The sequence below is a fragment of the Psittacula echo genome, assembly GCF_963264785.1.
Source record: "Psittacula echo genome assembly, chromosome: 3".
Classification (NCBI taxonomy): Eukaryota; Metazoa; Chordata; class Aves; order Psittaciformes; family Psittacidae; genus Psittacula; species Psittacula echo.
Genome location: NC_137736.1, coordinates 36514789 through 36531935, shown reverse-complemented (window position 1 = coordinate 36531935; position 17147 = coordinate 36514789). Strand labels below are relative to the sequence as shown.

Sequence of the window (17147 nt, the reverse complement as noted above, 5' to 3'; positions counted from 1 at the left end):
CAAACTCTTTAACTCCTTTAAATGGAGAACATAAAAACACTGTCATAGACTGTCAGTTCATGGTGCCCCTAAATTAATATTATTCAACTCAAAACTCAAACATAACATGGTGTGTGGAAAAGATTTATATTATATATTAATAAGAAATTCTTCACTGAGGGTCGTGAGACACTGACACAGGTTGCCCAGGGAAGCTGTGGCTGCCCCATCCCTGGCAGAGTTCAAGGCCAGGCTGGATGGGGCTTTGAGCACCCTGGTCTAGTGGAAAGCGGCCCTGCCCATGGCAGGGGGTCTTGGAACCGGATGATCCAAACCATTGTGTGACTCACATAACTCTCAACTGATGGAAAATACCCCGTTCCTTAGAGGCCAGTATTTATGCACACTCCCCAAGCACACGAAGCTGTGTCTGCGCAGAGCGGCGATACAGGGCAAGGCCGTAACAAATACACCTAAAGACTGCACGTTAGAAGTCGAGGAGCTGACACAGGCCACGGACACCGCTTCGAGACTCCCCAGCGGGCCCCGTAGGTCCCGGTCCACAGCCTCCGGGATCCCCGGCGGGGCTCCCGTGAAGCCCGTGAAGGGTCTGAGGAGGCCGGGCGGAGACACGGACACAGGGCCACCGGCACCGCTGCAGCAGCCACTCGATCCCGCCCGGGGACGAACCAACGGCGAGGCGCCAAACGCAGCCTCCCCCATCGGCCGCAGGAGGGACGTAAAGGGGAGGAGCAGAGCCCAGGCCATCACTCCCCCGCCCCCGCGGGCCAGCACCGGCAGGGGACGGGGCTGCCCCCTCCTCCTACCCCCCTTTCCCGTAAGGGGACGGGATGGGACGCGTCCCTGCGGACGCGCCCGAGCCCATGGGGAGCTCACTGACCTGCGGCGGAGCGGGACCTTCGCGCCGCCATGTTAGCCGGTGTTGACAGGGGAGCCGGGCCTGGCGCCGCTTCGCTCCGCCCCCAAAAGCCACTGCGCTACCGGCGGATGCGCGGCTCTATGCTCTCCCCGCGCCGAGGCGGCCCCGCCCCCTCTGCGGCGCGAGGACGCAGAGGGCAGGCGCTCGCCGCTCCTCCCCCAGCGAGAGCTCGGGGAGCGCCCTGGGACTCCCACCGAGGCGGCGGGTGACGTCACAGGGAGCGCGGGTCCCCCGGTGCCGCGGGGGACTGTGGGAGCTGTAGTTCTCGGGGCGGGGGGCGGGAGGCCATTTTGGTGGGGATAATGTTGCCGCCCTCCCCTCACAGGCTCGGTGCCTCTGCGGTCAGCGTGTAAGCTCCCGGCGGTCGCCCCCTTGGCTCTGGGGGTTTGCAGGCCCGAGGCATGCCTTGCTCGCCCAGTCACTGTGGCAGTGGTCTCCCTGGGGCTTTGCAGCCTCGGGCTTCTTGCATGTGTGGTAGAAGACTTCTTCACCCTGGTGATGTGTATAAGGTCCTCAAACAGGCTCAGAATAACTCATGCTGTGGATGAGAAGTTAAGGGGTGTCATGGCTGGACAACGAACTGCATGCCACTGTAGTGTACCACACATGGTGAGGACTTTGGAAAACAAGCATCGCATTGCCATGGGTATTCTGGGTACCATGAAAACTAATAAGCAGATAAAAGTGTGAGGCCCCTCAAAGAACCAGGTTAACGTAAATGTGAACTGTGAAACATTTAAAAAGATGAAATTTGGAATTGCCCAACCCTGGTTTACTCCCTCTCTCCCTCAATGCCACAGTTGGGTTTTGGTAGGCTAGGAGCCACACAGCTGTATTTTACAGCTTTTGTTTTTATTGTCTGCAGCTCCATACAGCCTTTGTAGCCATAATGTAGAGGTAACTGATGCAGTAAGTACAGCTTCAGAAATGTTGTAGCAATACAAACATCAAGAAAGACAGTTCAATTATCGTAAATAAGAAAATTGGAAATGGATTGTTTTAACGTTTAAAATCTCTCATTTGAACTCTCCTGCTGCAAATACACAAGACAGGCAATTATATTGAAGAAATCCTACTTTTTCCCATGTCATAAAGCTGTTTTTATGGAGCGAGATGTATCTTGCTACACGCGAACTACGCATTTAGGATTCTGATTAACCCCTTAATCACACCAACCTTAACAGACATGCAAAAAAAAAAAATACGTTCTACATGAAGGTACTTCTTAAATCAGCTCTGAGATTGAAGTTAGCCTATAAAATTTGAAATTAGCATATAAAATTGCTTATTGACTGATTTCTATTACAAGCATTTGCAGATGATAGCACACCCGAAAAAAAATGGTACTATACTATTTTTCTTAAGATTTTCAATGAATTGAACACACATTTGTTTCTTACAACTTGTTTTGACCAATACCTAACATCTCTGGACTTTTCATGTTTAAGCATAAATGATTCTTTCTTTTCATTCATTTCCCAACCAATAACGAAAAGCTCGTTCACTTTTATTGCTAAATGAATTACAATCGTTTTTCTCGCACTAGTGGTTTGTTAAAAAAAATAAGAGTTTGGAGTGTGTTATGCTGTCCTTACAATGAACAGTGGAAGGAAGCACACTAGCAAAACTATTAACAGCTGCTTTGCTGGCTTCCTTCACAATGCCAAGGCTGAACAAAGGCAGCCTAGCTAACTCATCACTGGTATCCCTAGAAAAGGTTTCTGTTATCTAGATATTTTGGGTCTTCCTGATTGTTGTCAGTCTGGGTTTATACCTGAGCATACACAGGCGCAATACTGGGTTGCTGTACCCTGAAGTGGGTTGCATGGCTGGCTTTCAGCGGCTCCATTTCTTTCTCTTAAGGGGATCCCAGAACATAATTTTTTACTTCGGTTTAGTCTTCTGTCTAGTTTTCTGTCTGAGCAGCCTTTCATTTCTCTTTTTCATTGTGTAGGTGAGGCTGTAGAGAGAGAATACAGAGAAAGGATTTTCTGGATTGTCAATATAGCCACCTGGTCTCACATTATCTCAGTCAGGGCTTTGAAATTTCTTATCCTGTGCCTGACAGAGACAGTTTTAAGTCTGTGCAAGATTTCCAAGTCAGATCCCAGTAAGGTAAGGGAGGCAACTATAAAGTTGTGTTTGGATTGTATGAGCCTGCTGGCTGAGATATTTTCTACTTTCTGTTGCCCAAATTATTGTTTGTTTTCACTATTTTTAACTGATCATGCAGCAGCACTTTTCAGATGACTTTCCTCATGTCTGTACAGGCAATTACATTAATTTCCCTTCAGAGTGGAGAGCTGTCATCAATACTTTTTGACAATTAATATTAGAAACTGCATTACATTCTACATGCAACTTCTGTTTGCATCAACTTAGAGATTAAAACTAGCAAATGGTGGTGTGCTTGTTGTGACAAGCTGAAAAGAAGGATTTTGGGAAAAAGCCAGAGAAAGACCTTTCGGCAGGTTGTGGGACCCTGGTATCTCTCTTCTGGGATCAGGATGCACCCACTTCCTAACACAAAAGACATTTCCCAACAGAGTACCAACTGTGTACAATGCAGTAGGTCTCTAGCAACCACAGCCACTGTAGTTAGCCCAGCCACCTCTTCAGCTGCCTCTGGGTGGCTGCTAAGGTGCCTTACAGCTGCATGGGGTCTGCAAATACTGCCTATGGGATTGGCTTGATGCCAGCACAGAAAATGCCATCAGGATTGCTTTCTTCCTGCAAACTTCACAACCTGTGCAGAGACAGCAAACTTAGGGCTCCAGAGATTCAGACTATCCTGGAGAGCTTTTGACCAGCCCCACTGTTATAATGGTATAATGGGTACAGAATCCCCCAAACCCATTCAAACTAAGTGCACATAGATGCCTTTGTTAAGCTATCCATGGGGACAAATTTTTCAAGGAAAGGTAAGCAATTTAAACTGAGGCCACATTTTTGCATCATTCTTAAAGGCTCTTTAGAAACAAAATGACTGCACAGAAAGATTGCTCTCTTCACTCTGTAAGCCCTAGCTACAAGTTCAGACTACGCATCCACCATCTCACCATGTGCCTGTGACAAGCATCTTCACTGCTACGGCTTGCAAGAGAACATACATGGCATACTTACCTTAAAAATACTAAAATAACCCAACTCAATAAGCAATCTAAAAAAGCAAAAAGCAGCGGAGAGCCCCCTAAACTTCAAACGCCTGTGTGACTCCAATAGTAACAGCTCCTTTGTGCTGCTGACCAGACTTCCAAGCTGGGACACACATGCTTGCATTTTTAACTGTCTTGTGTGGTTAATTATAAAACCTAAAGGCAACACACACTGCAGGCCATCTACACTGGGTCATATGTAAGTGAAAGTTACGTTATCAGCAGATTAAACCTAGTAAGTACTGTTTGAATAACCTGGCAATAAACGTATTGGATGTAGTGGATGATTGCTTTTCAAAAACTGAACTGGATATGCCATTATTCAAAGCTCAATAGGCCGGAAAATGGTAGAGAAAAGTCTTCTCAGGCACAGGAAGGGATTTATTAGTTTCCTGGGTTAGCTAACAAGAATTTAAATGGTCCCTTGCTGAAGGATTAAACTAACAGTTACAAAAAGAAAAACGTTATATTTAGTGTGCCTTGAGAGGTTTTTAAACAGGTAAGAACCAAAGACTTCACCCAAGCAAGATGCACTGGATCCACAGCACCCGCATTTTACTTACAAAAGAAGACCAATGGTTAGTGTCAGGTTAGGCTGTGGCAGGACACATTCCCATGACCATTGCCTGGAAAAGTAAGGAAATAAAATATTAAAGGATGAGATTGATCTTTCCTCTTCATTTTATTTACAACATTGTTAATAATGCAAGCCGATTATCCATTAGTCTTTTGATCTCACGTCTGATCTGTTGTTAGACTTGAAGTGCAGCACAGAGCTTTGGCCATGACCTCATGCTATTGTATAAATCCCATCAAGGTGTTTGGATGGTCTGTATGCCATGCATGGGGCAAGCACTGAGAGGGGAGCTAGGCTTTGCAGTAGTACACATCTGGTGAAGTTGAGCTCATTATTGTTTTAGGATCTCTCCAGGAGGTAGCTAATACTTAAGCAGTGGAAGCAGACTGCAGAAGGAGATGACTACTGTGACTCACGAAGGTTAATCTTGCACAGTCAAAATGCTTCATAAAGACTGGAGTGTTGAGCTAAATCTGAGGCTTCTTGTGATTACCTAGGCAAATGAAGGGTGGGGAGGGAAATTGAGAGTCTTAAAAAAGCAGAAAGTCTTGCAAGGCACTGGAAGGTTCTCTTTCATGTGATAGGTCTCAATGAGATGCAGCTCTTGTCATATTCTTGTTAAAAACTTTTCTCATGTTTATCCAAATTGGCTTTTTGAGGGTTTTGTGTGTTTTTACGGGTTCTGCAAAGTTTGTGTTCTTAATTTGTAGTCTTATTGTGAGTAAAAAGAAAACAGTTTTTTAGCTTTTTGGAGGTAACCTTTTGTCTACTGTATATCCATAGTATAAAATTTCAGAGGAGAGTACTGATTGTACTAATGTATTATTTTACAGAAATTATTTAAACAGCTCTTAGCCATGATCATCAATACTGTAACTTATTTTAAGAGGCAAATAGCCAATTCCCTTATTATATCTTGTAGATATTCTGGAGCTCCCTGCCACTGTCACTCAGACAAGCCTCAAGTACTCGGACAAAGTTAACGGAGAGAGTGAGAACATGGACTGACAGAGAACCTTCTGGCAGTCTGTCTTGCAAAGGAAGTGTAAGTAATTACTTTTTTAGAGAAGCTATGAGGATGAATCAACCATATATACCACTTCCACAGTTAACAGATGCTCCTATTAGGTTTCTGTAGTGCAAGCACACATAAACAAGTCAGAGAAGAATAAAACTCTTTTGCAGAGTGTTTTACAAAGCTAACAGTAATGGGATAATAACTGGGCAGGGCAGGTTTAGAAATAGTTCACACTGAAAAAGTTGAGGACCCTCCAGAAATGCCTAAAGAAGTGCCCAATGCTCCAAAGAGCCCAAAGAATTTCAGGCTTTTCTGTCTGTGAAGCCCTGTGCAAAGAAAAGGTTAAACAATGCTAAACTGAAGGGAAATGTAGAAATAATGTTTTTCATTTTCTTGCAAGAAATGAAAAACAATACAGAACTGTAATGAATAAACACTAGACAGTATACAAAGAGAAAAGATAATTCATGTGAGTCATCGCTGCTGGCAAGGAAAAACCTTCAGTCAGATACTGCTCTGCTTATTGTAGGTAGCACTGACTGAGACACCTGGCTGCTCTCAGCTCACCTCAAGCTCATGAAGAACCCTCCTACAGCTCCTCTGCTTCCGAGTTTTAGCTGAAATAAAACTAAATACATTTCCCTCCAGACAACTGAAAATGTGCCAGCACAGCCAAACATGAGACTCCCGGAGCACAGGGCTGCTGCCAACTCACCCGCTCCCTGTGGCTGTATCCCCTTCCTAGATGCAGATCTCAGAATAACATTTCTCTGGCCAAAGGACTGGCTTATGTGGGCGGCCCTTAGATTGGGAGAACTGGATTTGTTTTTCAAGGGTAGTTTTCCTTCAAAGACTGAGGCCCCTGGCAACAAGGGAGACAGATCTAAAAGTCAGAGAGGCATTCCTTGTTGTACTTGTATGGAGTAATGGTACTTCATCACCAGAACTTCGTCCTGACTTCGCAACAGCAATGTCAAATAAAATTTAATTTCTTTATAACAAAGTCTTGAGAAATTCCCCAAAGGATCAGACTGTTGTTTGGTTACCTGTTAAAGCTCAATAATAAGACATTAGACTATATCACAACATGGTTTCTAGTAGCACTGTTGATTTTTCCAGTTTTTAAATACTCAGATCTTGATTTCTGATAAAACAGTAACACAGTTTGACAAAAATTGAAAGTAGCCGTTGCCTCTGATGAAACTGTTCACAGACAGATAACATTCACCTTTTCCTCTGGTTTTCATTAACATTTGTTTCTGTGGAAATATTCCACCCACCCTGACTCATCACCACTGATCGTCTCCAGCATTTATGGTCTCTCCAAGGCCTTGACAATGGTTTTTCCAGGGAGCTAAACTCCCCTAAGGAAGACGAAGCACTACTATGCAGAGCTTTCAGCACATGGCAGGACAGAGGCAGTGCCATCTGTTGAAGCTGTCTGGGACATAATTCTGAGCTAAACATCTGTAGCAGCAGCAATCCTGAATCTGAACCTGAAAATGGTATGGGTAGGGATTAGAGGAGGAAATCTAGTTTCTCTTTTTGTTGTTGACTCATTGCATTGACAATGAGCAAGACACTCTGGCTCTATCTACAGAAGTTTTTGTTGTTATATATTTGTTGGTGCTGTTACCAGTCCTACAGGCTGCAACAACTGTGAGAGTGTGGTCGGAGGGGCTCTGGTTCAGCCGTCAGTGTTTTAATGCTGTTCTCATTCAGTCTCATCTAGAGTTACTCAGAGGAGGAGGAGTAGTGTGGGAGATCTGTTTGGTCCACTTTCCAGCTGGGATCAAAACTAGCATGAGGAGTTTTCTAGTCTGTTCTTACAGCCCACAAAACACATACTCACTCGGAAGAGGGCAAGCAAAACCAACAGACGTACATGCAGGCAGGATTGCTTCTTGGATGAATCTGTTTATGTTCCCCTTTTAACTTCTGTTTCATACTGAAGGCACTCTCTGGGTATCTGTCAGATGGCAAACCTCATTTTGAATGTGGAGCTTGTTTGCTCCCTTTTTCTTGTGCACTGAGGTTTGGCTGAAGTTGTCACAGGGGGTTGTGTGGAAGGTGCAGTGGCTGCTGCTGGCAGCCGATGTGTTCCTCAGTGCTCAGCCTCAGGGTGCCATACGTGTGCTGCATGGACATAGGTCATGCAGGAGAACTGGGCTGTATGTTGCCTGGCAGAGGAAGAGGTTTTGGAGATTCAGCTGCTGGGCACTGTGTCCAGCATATGCGTGAAAAGGGACAGTAAGCAGAGATAGACATTGTGATCCAAAGAAGGGTAGTCCTTCCAGGCTCTGGAAGAAACTGAATAATACCTAAAGGTACACAAAAGTGGGGAGAAAACTGAAGTTATGAAATGTAGAGGCCTTATGTATGTGTGTGTGCATGTGTAATTCTGTAAGTTAAGTAAGGTAAGATTAGGAGTGTCCATTTACCTCAACTTCCACATTTCTAAAGACATGGATGCTTTCAGGACTGTCCCAGGACCAGCCTCCTGGAAAGTGTGGATGCTTATGTTGCCAGGGTATTTTGTGTGTTGCCGTTAAGCTCCCAAGGCCTCAACAGGTGTTCTCTGGGACTCCGCTTCTCTGAAGGGATACTAACTCATCAGTACATACCACAGAACTCCACCAAGCTGGCTGGAAACACAGAAAGCTGACAGGGGTCTGTGCATCTCAAAATAGGTAACACCCATGTAGCCGCCACGCAGCAGCATCTACCAGAGGGAAGTACAGCAGGGATGCACATTACCCACCAGCTTTTGTCCAGCAGGGACTTCACCCTGGAATTACTGGGAGGGTGGTGAAACCAGGCAGGATGTTCTGATAATGATCACCAGTATATATGTACTTTATCTCTTTCTTCCTTATTCATGACATACCAACACAGTTAAAAAGTAAACTAGTGAGCAGATCAAAAAGCTGGCCATTAGCAGATCAATATTTTTAAAATGCAACTTCACAGCATATTATCTACGAATTTTGCTTTACAGTGTTTGGTGGTATTTATGTTTTTGCTTATTTGTATTTTGCATATCTTATGTGTATTCTATACCCCATAGGCAGTTCCTGAATTCAATTTAGATACTTATTTTTAGTCCTGATTGATCAGGACCAGTAAGTAATCTTCAGAAAATTTGTTTGTTCGGTTTGTTCCTGTCTTCTTCCTAAATCTGTTTGATGAGTGGGTGATTTGTTTGTGCTGTCGTTACAAAAACCATATGTTGATGTAGTCTTACGGAGGAGTGTTTTTATTATTTTAAGAGTTCGGCTAAGGATGCTTCCAAAGGAGTCATAATTGCTCTTCTAAGTACAAAGGCTGAACAATGACTGGCTTACAAATAATGCCAAAAATCTGTTCAGCTCAGTCTAATTATTTCAAAGACTAAAATCTGTTTCTCAGAAATGTCTTCTTTACACAGTCTGAACTTTTTAACATACTAAGAAAGTTCTGTTTACTCAAGTTCTCTATGGGTTTATAGTCCAAGTGCCTGGAACAAGGGGAAGTATCCACTCTTTCATGTATATGTCAATGTATGCAAAAACTTTAAGGCTGCCCATGTCTTCATATGAAATGCATTGTGCCACAGTATTACAGAGAACAGATCCTGCAAGGATTTGGGGGCATAGGTAGGTTTCTTGGGTGAGCAGGCTGAGGAAAGCATCACTCATGGCTGAATATCCTCATGAGGTGCACAGGAACCAGATCAGTGCTTTTTTTTGGTATAGGATACTTGTGACCTCCATGAAGAAAGGAGCTGGCACAGTTTGAAGCAGATGATGATTTTCACTTGTGGGCCATTTAGCTCCTATCTATTAGGAGAGTAGAACCAAACTCCTAGCTGCCAATGCGGTGGAACACCTACTTTACAACACTGGGTGAAAACAGTTGGCAGTAAGTCAACGTCTAGTACTTTTTCTCTGCTGACATGAGCTAAGACCCCATGCAGACTACTGGTGCTTGGGGGCATTGGTTGTCCTTTCCATGGCCATGGTCAAAACTGGAGGGAATTTTTTGCCAAGGGACTGGTGGCTGTACTGATGCTGGCTGGTCAGCATTCCTGGAAATACTTCTTGAGGCTGTTGGCATCACAGGTGAGCAAGAGATAGCAGCTGAAGACTAGGGTTTGATATAAATCATAGAATCACAGAATAGTGTGGGTTGGAAGGGACCTTCAAAGGTCATCTAGTCCAACTCCCCTGCAGTGAGCAGGGACATCTTGAACTAGACCAGGTTGCCCAGAACCACATCCAGCCTGGCCTTCAATGTCTCCAGGGATAGCGCATCTACCACCTCTCTGGGCAACCTTGATGATACCAATTTACTCCATAACTATGAGATGCTCATTGAATATGGGCGACTACATGAAATATAAGGATGTGTGATGAGCCTAATAGCGGCAAAATTGCTCCCTATATTGGTTGGTCTCTAAGGGACTTGGTAAATACTATACTGGCAAACAGAATTGCTGAAAATGCCTCAGTGCCCAGTAAAAGCTATGGTAGAAATTCAACTATTTATTTTATATATAAAGTACTAGATAGGGACTATTATTCAGTGCTGCAGAAGTAAAGAAAATGAAAAGAGGAAAACAGCTGTGCAGCTGGCCAAGACCTTGAAAAGGACAGACTCTTCACAATCATATTCAGAAAAAAACCAGTTTCAAACCTCCCTGCTGCAAAACCTCCTACACAACCCTTGCAGAGAGCCTTTGAGAGGAGAACTTTAAACAAAGGAGTGCAATAACATGGCAACATTTTGTGAGCCGCAATGTGGAAAATAAATGCCACACATTTATAGGTGTATGTCAGCCAAAATAAGTTTCAGATGAAGCTGCTTTGCTGTGGGTTGTGATAAGAAATGAATGGAAGGGGGAAAGTAGAAAATACCAATTCTACAGTGAGAGACAATGTGTCAAACTAAGTGTCACACTAATGGACTTTGAAAACAAATGCATATATAGAATTTAAATGTTATATAAACCATGCATATATTATATAAATGCCATTAGGCTATAAACATTACCTGAAATATATGTACATGCATTTCTATATTTTGTGTGTCTGTGTATATAGAAATATAAATATATACTCTACATTATTAGATTATTGGTGAAATGAACTGTTTATTTTTCTCCATAATCCAATGAAATTATAGGGGAAGTTGGCCTGCTGGTCAAAGCCACAGCCTGGGATTTGGCCTCAGGTGTTATTTTGTCTCAGACCTCTTACATCACATCAGGGGGGTGTCTCTCTGCCTTATCTGCAACGCATCTGGCAAAGAATTTAAGAGGATAAATAATCTAAAGACTGAAAACCTCAAATCCATAGTGACCAGGGCTAGCTTGATACCTTAGATGAACAAAATAAAAATAGGTATTTATTTTCTGAAGGATTCCTTTGTGGGAATTCCTGCTCCATGTTTCCTAGTCGGCAGAAATAACTTCTGCTGATCATTGACTTTTGGGATTTCTTTTGATTGTAGCATGGCACTTGAAAGGCTGTGTGAATGAAGAGCTCTGTCATGGCTCTTGTCTGAGGAATGGGAACTTCTATTCTTGGCTTTGCGTTGGTTTTGATTCAGGTTCACTATGGTAAAGTGCAATAGACTTAAAAAATGAGTCAGGTCACATTGGGGTATTCTTACACTGCCACCACAGGTCCCTGCAGGCACCTCACTGGAACCCTCTGTCTTCACAGGATCAAAGTTGCAGGTCTCTGTGCTCCCTGGGAGATGAGGTCAGGAACCTGGGACCCAGCCTTGCAAGGCTGTGCTTCCAGCAGGGAAGCCAGCCTATGTGGTGCCTACCCTGAGAACAGCTGCTTGCTCCCAACCCTTTGCTGGAGCTTCCCAGCCCTTCCTCATGCCAGTGCTACAGCTTTCATTGCTGCGCTGCCAGCAGGTTGCAGAAGGAACTGGAGCTGAAAGCCATTCTGCCCCAAAAAGGGGTGTAGTTCAGGGAAACACATCAAAGAAAGACACAGCTCTATTCCTGTGTGTTAGATTTGCAATCGCTAGGATTTTGTTGGGCCTCTCAGATGGCGGCATGAGCAGACCTTGAGCAAGGGCAGACCAATACTGCCTCCATGTGTGGGGTGAGGCCAACCAACACTCACAGCCTGAACTCTTCCAATGTATTTTTCCTGGTACACAATTCAAAACCAACCCAAACTACTCTTCTGCTTTTGAAATTATACTGAAAAGAATTGCCTTTTGTAGGGTTCAATGAATATTGGATTGCAGGATCTTTTCTTGTTAAATATACTCAGTGTTTCCTTTCTGGCTGTACTAGCCAGAAGCAAACTAAAGATACTGTCTAGCATTGTTAGTCTAAAGCAGTGGATCACACCTTTATGAAAATGAAGTTGTATTTGCTGTAGACTATGTTTGTACCATGACCAGTGGGACATCAGGTATTGCAGCAGCTTTGGTGTCATGCTATCCCTATGTCTGCTACATGGCACCTCGTGCCTGTTATTGGTGGAGGCCAGCAGGATGGACAGGACAGTGGCTTCCCAAACCTGATCTGCAGCTAAATCCTAGGGCAGGTTTCTGGTTTAGCTCCTAGACAGAAACCCACCCACTGGTTTTCTTCGGGAAAAACAAGAATTCAAATACTGTTTTGACCTGGAAATTGTTCAGGCTACCCTGAAGGCAAAGGGAAGGTGATTCTGCAAACCACAAGAAGAAAGTATTTTAATTCACAAATCATTTCCCTGATTTAAAAATGTTAATTTTTATGCAAAATTTTCCTTACTCCAAACCCACACTGGGTTTCAGTTACATTTTCTTTGAAACCAGAAAGCGATCATACTGAAATGCAATAAAAGGAACTAAAAATACCCCCCCTGCCCCTTGTGCCTTTCCCTGCCTCCCCAAATGTTAGAGGAGCAAAACCGGATGCTACTGTGGCACGAATTTGGGGGCAGGAGCAAACGGTACAAGATGCCATCAGGGAATCGGTATATTTAGCACAGGAAGGGTATTTCAGAAGAACTTCTTAGTTAGAGCTACATGCAGATGGGTTGTGGCTCTGGAGGAATAGCTGGCAGGTGCTTCTGTGTTAAACTGAGCTCTCTGAACAAGTAGCAGATACAGCCCTCTAACAGGCCTTGCTCTGTACAGTTACATACCTTGCACCAAAGGGATTAAACCCCCCCAAAATGCACAGAGTAGGTAACAAGGGGAAGAGAAAATGCATACCTGTCATCAGTGGCAGTGTTCCTTGGGCAAAGGCAGGGTTGGGACCTGCCAAGAGACTGAGCAATGGTTTCACAACCTATTTGTCAAGAAGGATAATTCTGAGGTAATCCATACCTGAGATGCTGCCTCATGCCACTAGCAAGAAGATAATGCCCATCCTCTGTCCCTGTAGAGTCTGTTTCAAAGGAGAGTAAAGCAAGTTCCTCATTATCTTGGGAACAGAAGAAAGGCCATTATCCTCTACAGAAAGAGAGGTCTACAGAAAGAGACTTAAAAGGTCTGCTGGTATTCCGATGCTAAATGTTCTTACAGCTGTCCACTGTTGCTTTCACATGTGCAACATCTATGAAATACTGCCAAATCGCCATGTTAGAGTTTGCCTATGCTTTGCAAAGTTGTGTGTGGCTACAGATCATGCAGAACAGAGGAGATCTGGGCTCCTTGCTCCTAATAGGATCCATCCATTGCCCTGTAATGGATTTGTATTAGTTTGTAATGAATTAATCACAGTTCAATTGCACTTATAAATAGATTACTGTCTTTTAATGTGTGCATGCACGTTCGTATGCTCTTTATTACCCTGTAAATGCCAGTTAGGATACAAAGATCAAAAAATTCAAATTTGTTCCTCAGTGAACAGCGTCGCTGCTTTGCCGCACAAAGCCAGGCTGGGAATGGGCATAATGAAGCAAGGAACAGGAGGCTTCCCCTGTTGGCAAGAAGGAGAACTGACAAATTCAAGAGGCCAGAGAATCTAATGAAATACTAATCTTGATTCTCCTTCCTTGTTTTTTACTCCCACATCACCCTTTCTCAGCTGTGTGCTCTCAGCTGGATCAGATCTACCCCAGAGGTCTCTATCTGTCTGGATAGCTCAGCTTATTTTTGGCCTTGACTACTGGGGATGTCAAGAGAGGATAAAATTGTGGGTAGACAAAACATAAGGACATTTCTACAGTGAAATATGATACATATTAAAATCAACTCATTCATTAGCACTCACATTGAGAACTTATTAAATGCTCTTAGTCAACAGATAAGAGTTCCTAGTTTAATGCCTAGTGCTGCAAACAGCTGCTTTCTGTTTACAAAATAAATTGCGTCTTCCACAGAATAAAGAAAAACTGTGATATGAATTTTTCTTTTCAACAATGTCTACAAAAAAGTCCTTTGGTACCTTACACACGTAGCAGTGACTCAAGTCTTCTTTGTGTAACTGTTAGCTAAAGGGTAGTGTCGTACAAACATGGTTTAACACACAGTGCCATGCATTTTCCCTTCTGCATATTAATTTATGCGGATATCAAAAGAATTTTAATGACAGTTCGTAAAATCCCTTTAAATTCTGAACTCATCTTGAGATCCCTGTGCAGTGCTGAGGGCTTTACCTAGTGTGAAGATTGTGATGAAAGTTGCTCAAGTAATAGCAATATTGAAATAAGGAATCGAAGCGCACCATTGAACTTCAGAGGTAAACCAAGGGTCATCCTTTCACACTTAGCATCATGTGGACGCAGGTAAAACACATAAGTAGTTTACTTGCAGAGGACTGCTCAACGCAGATGGTGGGAGTGAGCACAGTCTGCATAGACTGCAGGTTGTCTGTCATAGGTATGTAAATAAAGGTCTGTCATGGAGAAACTTTAGGGTGTGAACATTTGATCTCAAAAGGTACCTCCAGTGGCCTCAGATGGCTCTGTAGTCCTCTCTTCTCTCTTTAGCTATCTGGGATATCCAGAGCACTTAGAGAAAGACACTCCGGACACACTGCAAAACCACACACACACTTGTGAGGTTTTGTCTAGCCCTTTTCTCCAGCACAAATCATTGTATCTGGTTACATTTTTGTCTCCCAGAAGTCTGTACCCTCTCCCACAAGGCTCAAGACCGACTTTTTTGAGGGGCCTCTAACAAGATGCCCTCCCTTGTGCATCTAGCAGCCTGGTGCAAGTCTTCCCCCTTTGGTGGGAGACAGATTCAGTCCTCCTCCCCCTCCTTGCTCCCAGAGGGCACAGGCCTGCGCACGTGCACACCTTTTCAAAGGCTCTCCTGCCCAGCTGCGACCATTACTTAGCAGACCCTACCCCTTCCTGTTACTGGTTTTAAATACAGATGTATGCACTAATAAAGGAGGATTTTGAAAACGAATTGCTTCTAATTTGCACTGAACAAACATTATTTAAAGAAATTTTCCATGTAGCTCCACATAAGGCTACTTAAGGAAGGACTGGTGGTGATCCTCTCTCCCAGTGGTCACTAGTGAGCACAGCTACATAGAATGTTTGGGAAACCTAGTGCAGAATCCTACATCTGACTGCTCCCATCAGGCCAAAACACCTTCTGGCCTGGTTTCAGACTGACATTTAGAAATGCTCAGCCATAAAGAGAAACATGGTGAATTATTTAAGAAAGTAGTAAAATCAGAAAGCTAAGTTGTTTCTGTGCTTCAGGTGAAAAAAAAATAAAACAGGCAGCAAAGTACAGTAGAGTAAAAGTAAATCAGGAGAGAGGCAAACAGCTGTAAATACCTGCACCGAAAAAGATTTCCGCAATTACTTACTCATTATTATAAAAGATACAGATCTTTTTTTCTAAATATATGAAAACATATAGTAGAAATTTCTACAAAGCACTCTCAATTACTTGGGTATAAATAAGGGCAAATTATGTTCCATTTTTTATGGTAAATACTATTTACTACATCATACCCTGCACTAATTTTCATAGTTACACAATAGATCACTGTTGCATCAAGTCAATAGGACTTTGGAAGTGTAAATGAGGAAAGATCTTAATCACACTGGCAAATTAAACAACCACAGGCAATTACTGTGAAATCAGGAAAAGTATATTTATACCCCACATAAAATTGAGCTAGTCTGTTTTTTATGATGATAGTCAAAGAAAATAAGTGCAAATAGATCCTTTATAAGACAAGGGCAATAATTACTGATTACATTGTAGTTACCCTGTTCATGTCTAAAGTATTAAGTACAGTTCTACAAGGTCTTAAGCCATGTTTTATAGCAGCTTTTGATTGGTCTTGCTACCATAAAACATTGTGGTTTCTAAGTTACTAAACACCACTTTCTGTTAACTTCCATTTATTTTTATTTGGAAAAGAAACATATTTCGCAGCACTGTGGACATTATATCAATTTCTTTCATAGTGATCCTAGAGTAACCTCTGCACTAATGGCATCTGAATTAAGAACAACAGAGCAAAAGATTTTTCACTCACAACATCCCAGCAGACAAATAGATCAATAATCCAGAATTATTTGGCTCTTTCGTAATTCCCCATCTAAAATAACTACTTTATGCTTGATGTAAGAAAAAGGTGACTAATCCTGGCTGTTGTGGAAAGCAGATGTTTGCTAAACCCATCTTCAACTTACTGAAATGAAAATGTCATCTGTAAAGGTCTCTGATTTTATTAGGACAATTCATCACAGTGATTAGGCACCTCCTGAAGCAAAACATTATCGACTCCTGGTTTGGAAGAGTTAATTCACTGTGCTGCAAACTGATGTGAAATGGAGGAATTGCAGGGGAAGAAAGTTTTAGGTTTGATATGAAAAATTAGCAGAATGAAACTGAGACCTCAAAAGGAGCTTTTTATAGAAAAAACACTATAAAGCTGAAATTCTGTTCTGGTCCCCCTGTTTACTCCCAGCAATCTGGTCAGCAGGAATACTAATTGGTGACCAGTTCTGTGGGCTTCTCGGGCCTTTCTTACAACAGGGTAACCTCTGACTAAGCTACTCATGTCCACAGCATCAGCTATGTAAAATGTTACTACAAACACATGATTTGCTTTCATTCCAGTGAATCCTCAGCATACATCTTTATACAAAGAATAGTTGTATCCCATACACCCTGAATTAATAAACAGAACACAGTTTTGACTGGGATAATGCCTAATTAAAAGTGCTGCCACTTTCCTGTAAGTAAAGGGGTAAGCTCAGCCGCCAGAATTTTTTTTCTGACAAGTTTGAATTTCCAGAGATTGAAAGTCTTGTAGTCAGTCTCTCCATATGTACAGCCTTTAAACTGAACTGAAATAGATGACAGAACCAAAAAGGAAGACTGACACAGTAAATCACAATGATTTATGAGCATTTAGGAAAACAGGAAAAATTACTTTTTCTCATTTATTTGAAAATAAATACATTATTTATAGTCTTAGTTCTCATGCAGCATAGAATACTTTGGGATTGTCCTCCCAAATTGAAGTAATTGGATCTTACCAGTTATAGGGTCACATTC

The 17147-nt window shown here is 42.8% G+C and overlaps 1 protein-coding gene across 15 annotated transcripts in view; it reads right to left on the bottom strand.

Moving 5' to 3' along the window:
* FUNDC1 (FUN14 domain containing 1) overlaps positions 1-17147 on the bottom strand; it is a 48256-nt gene that overhangs the window by 11744 nt on the left and 19365 nt on the right. For 9 of the 15 annotated variants that reach the window (XM_080613948.1, XM_080613951.1, XM_080613953.1 and 6 more), the window contains 2 exons: positions 4638-4700; positions 2694-2879 (listed from right to left, as the gene is read on the bottom strand). In XM_080613948.1, the coding sequence (XP_080470074.1) occupies positions 2694-2853 (160 nt within the window). In that variant the 5' untranslated portion in view covers positions 2854-2879; positions 4638-4700. Of the gene's footprint in view, positions 1-880; positions 1330-2693; positions 2880-4637; positions 4701-6384; positions 6532-12992; positions 13588-17147 lie in introns of those variants that run through there. The other 6 variants (XM_080613956.1, XM_080613955.1, XM_080613959.1 and 3 more) reach the window with 3 other exon arrangements.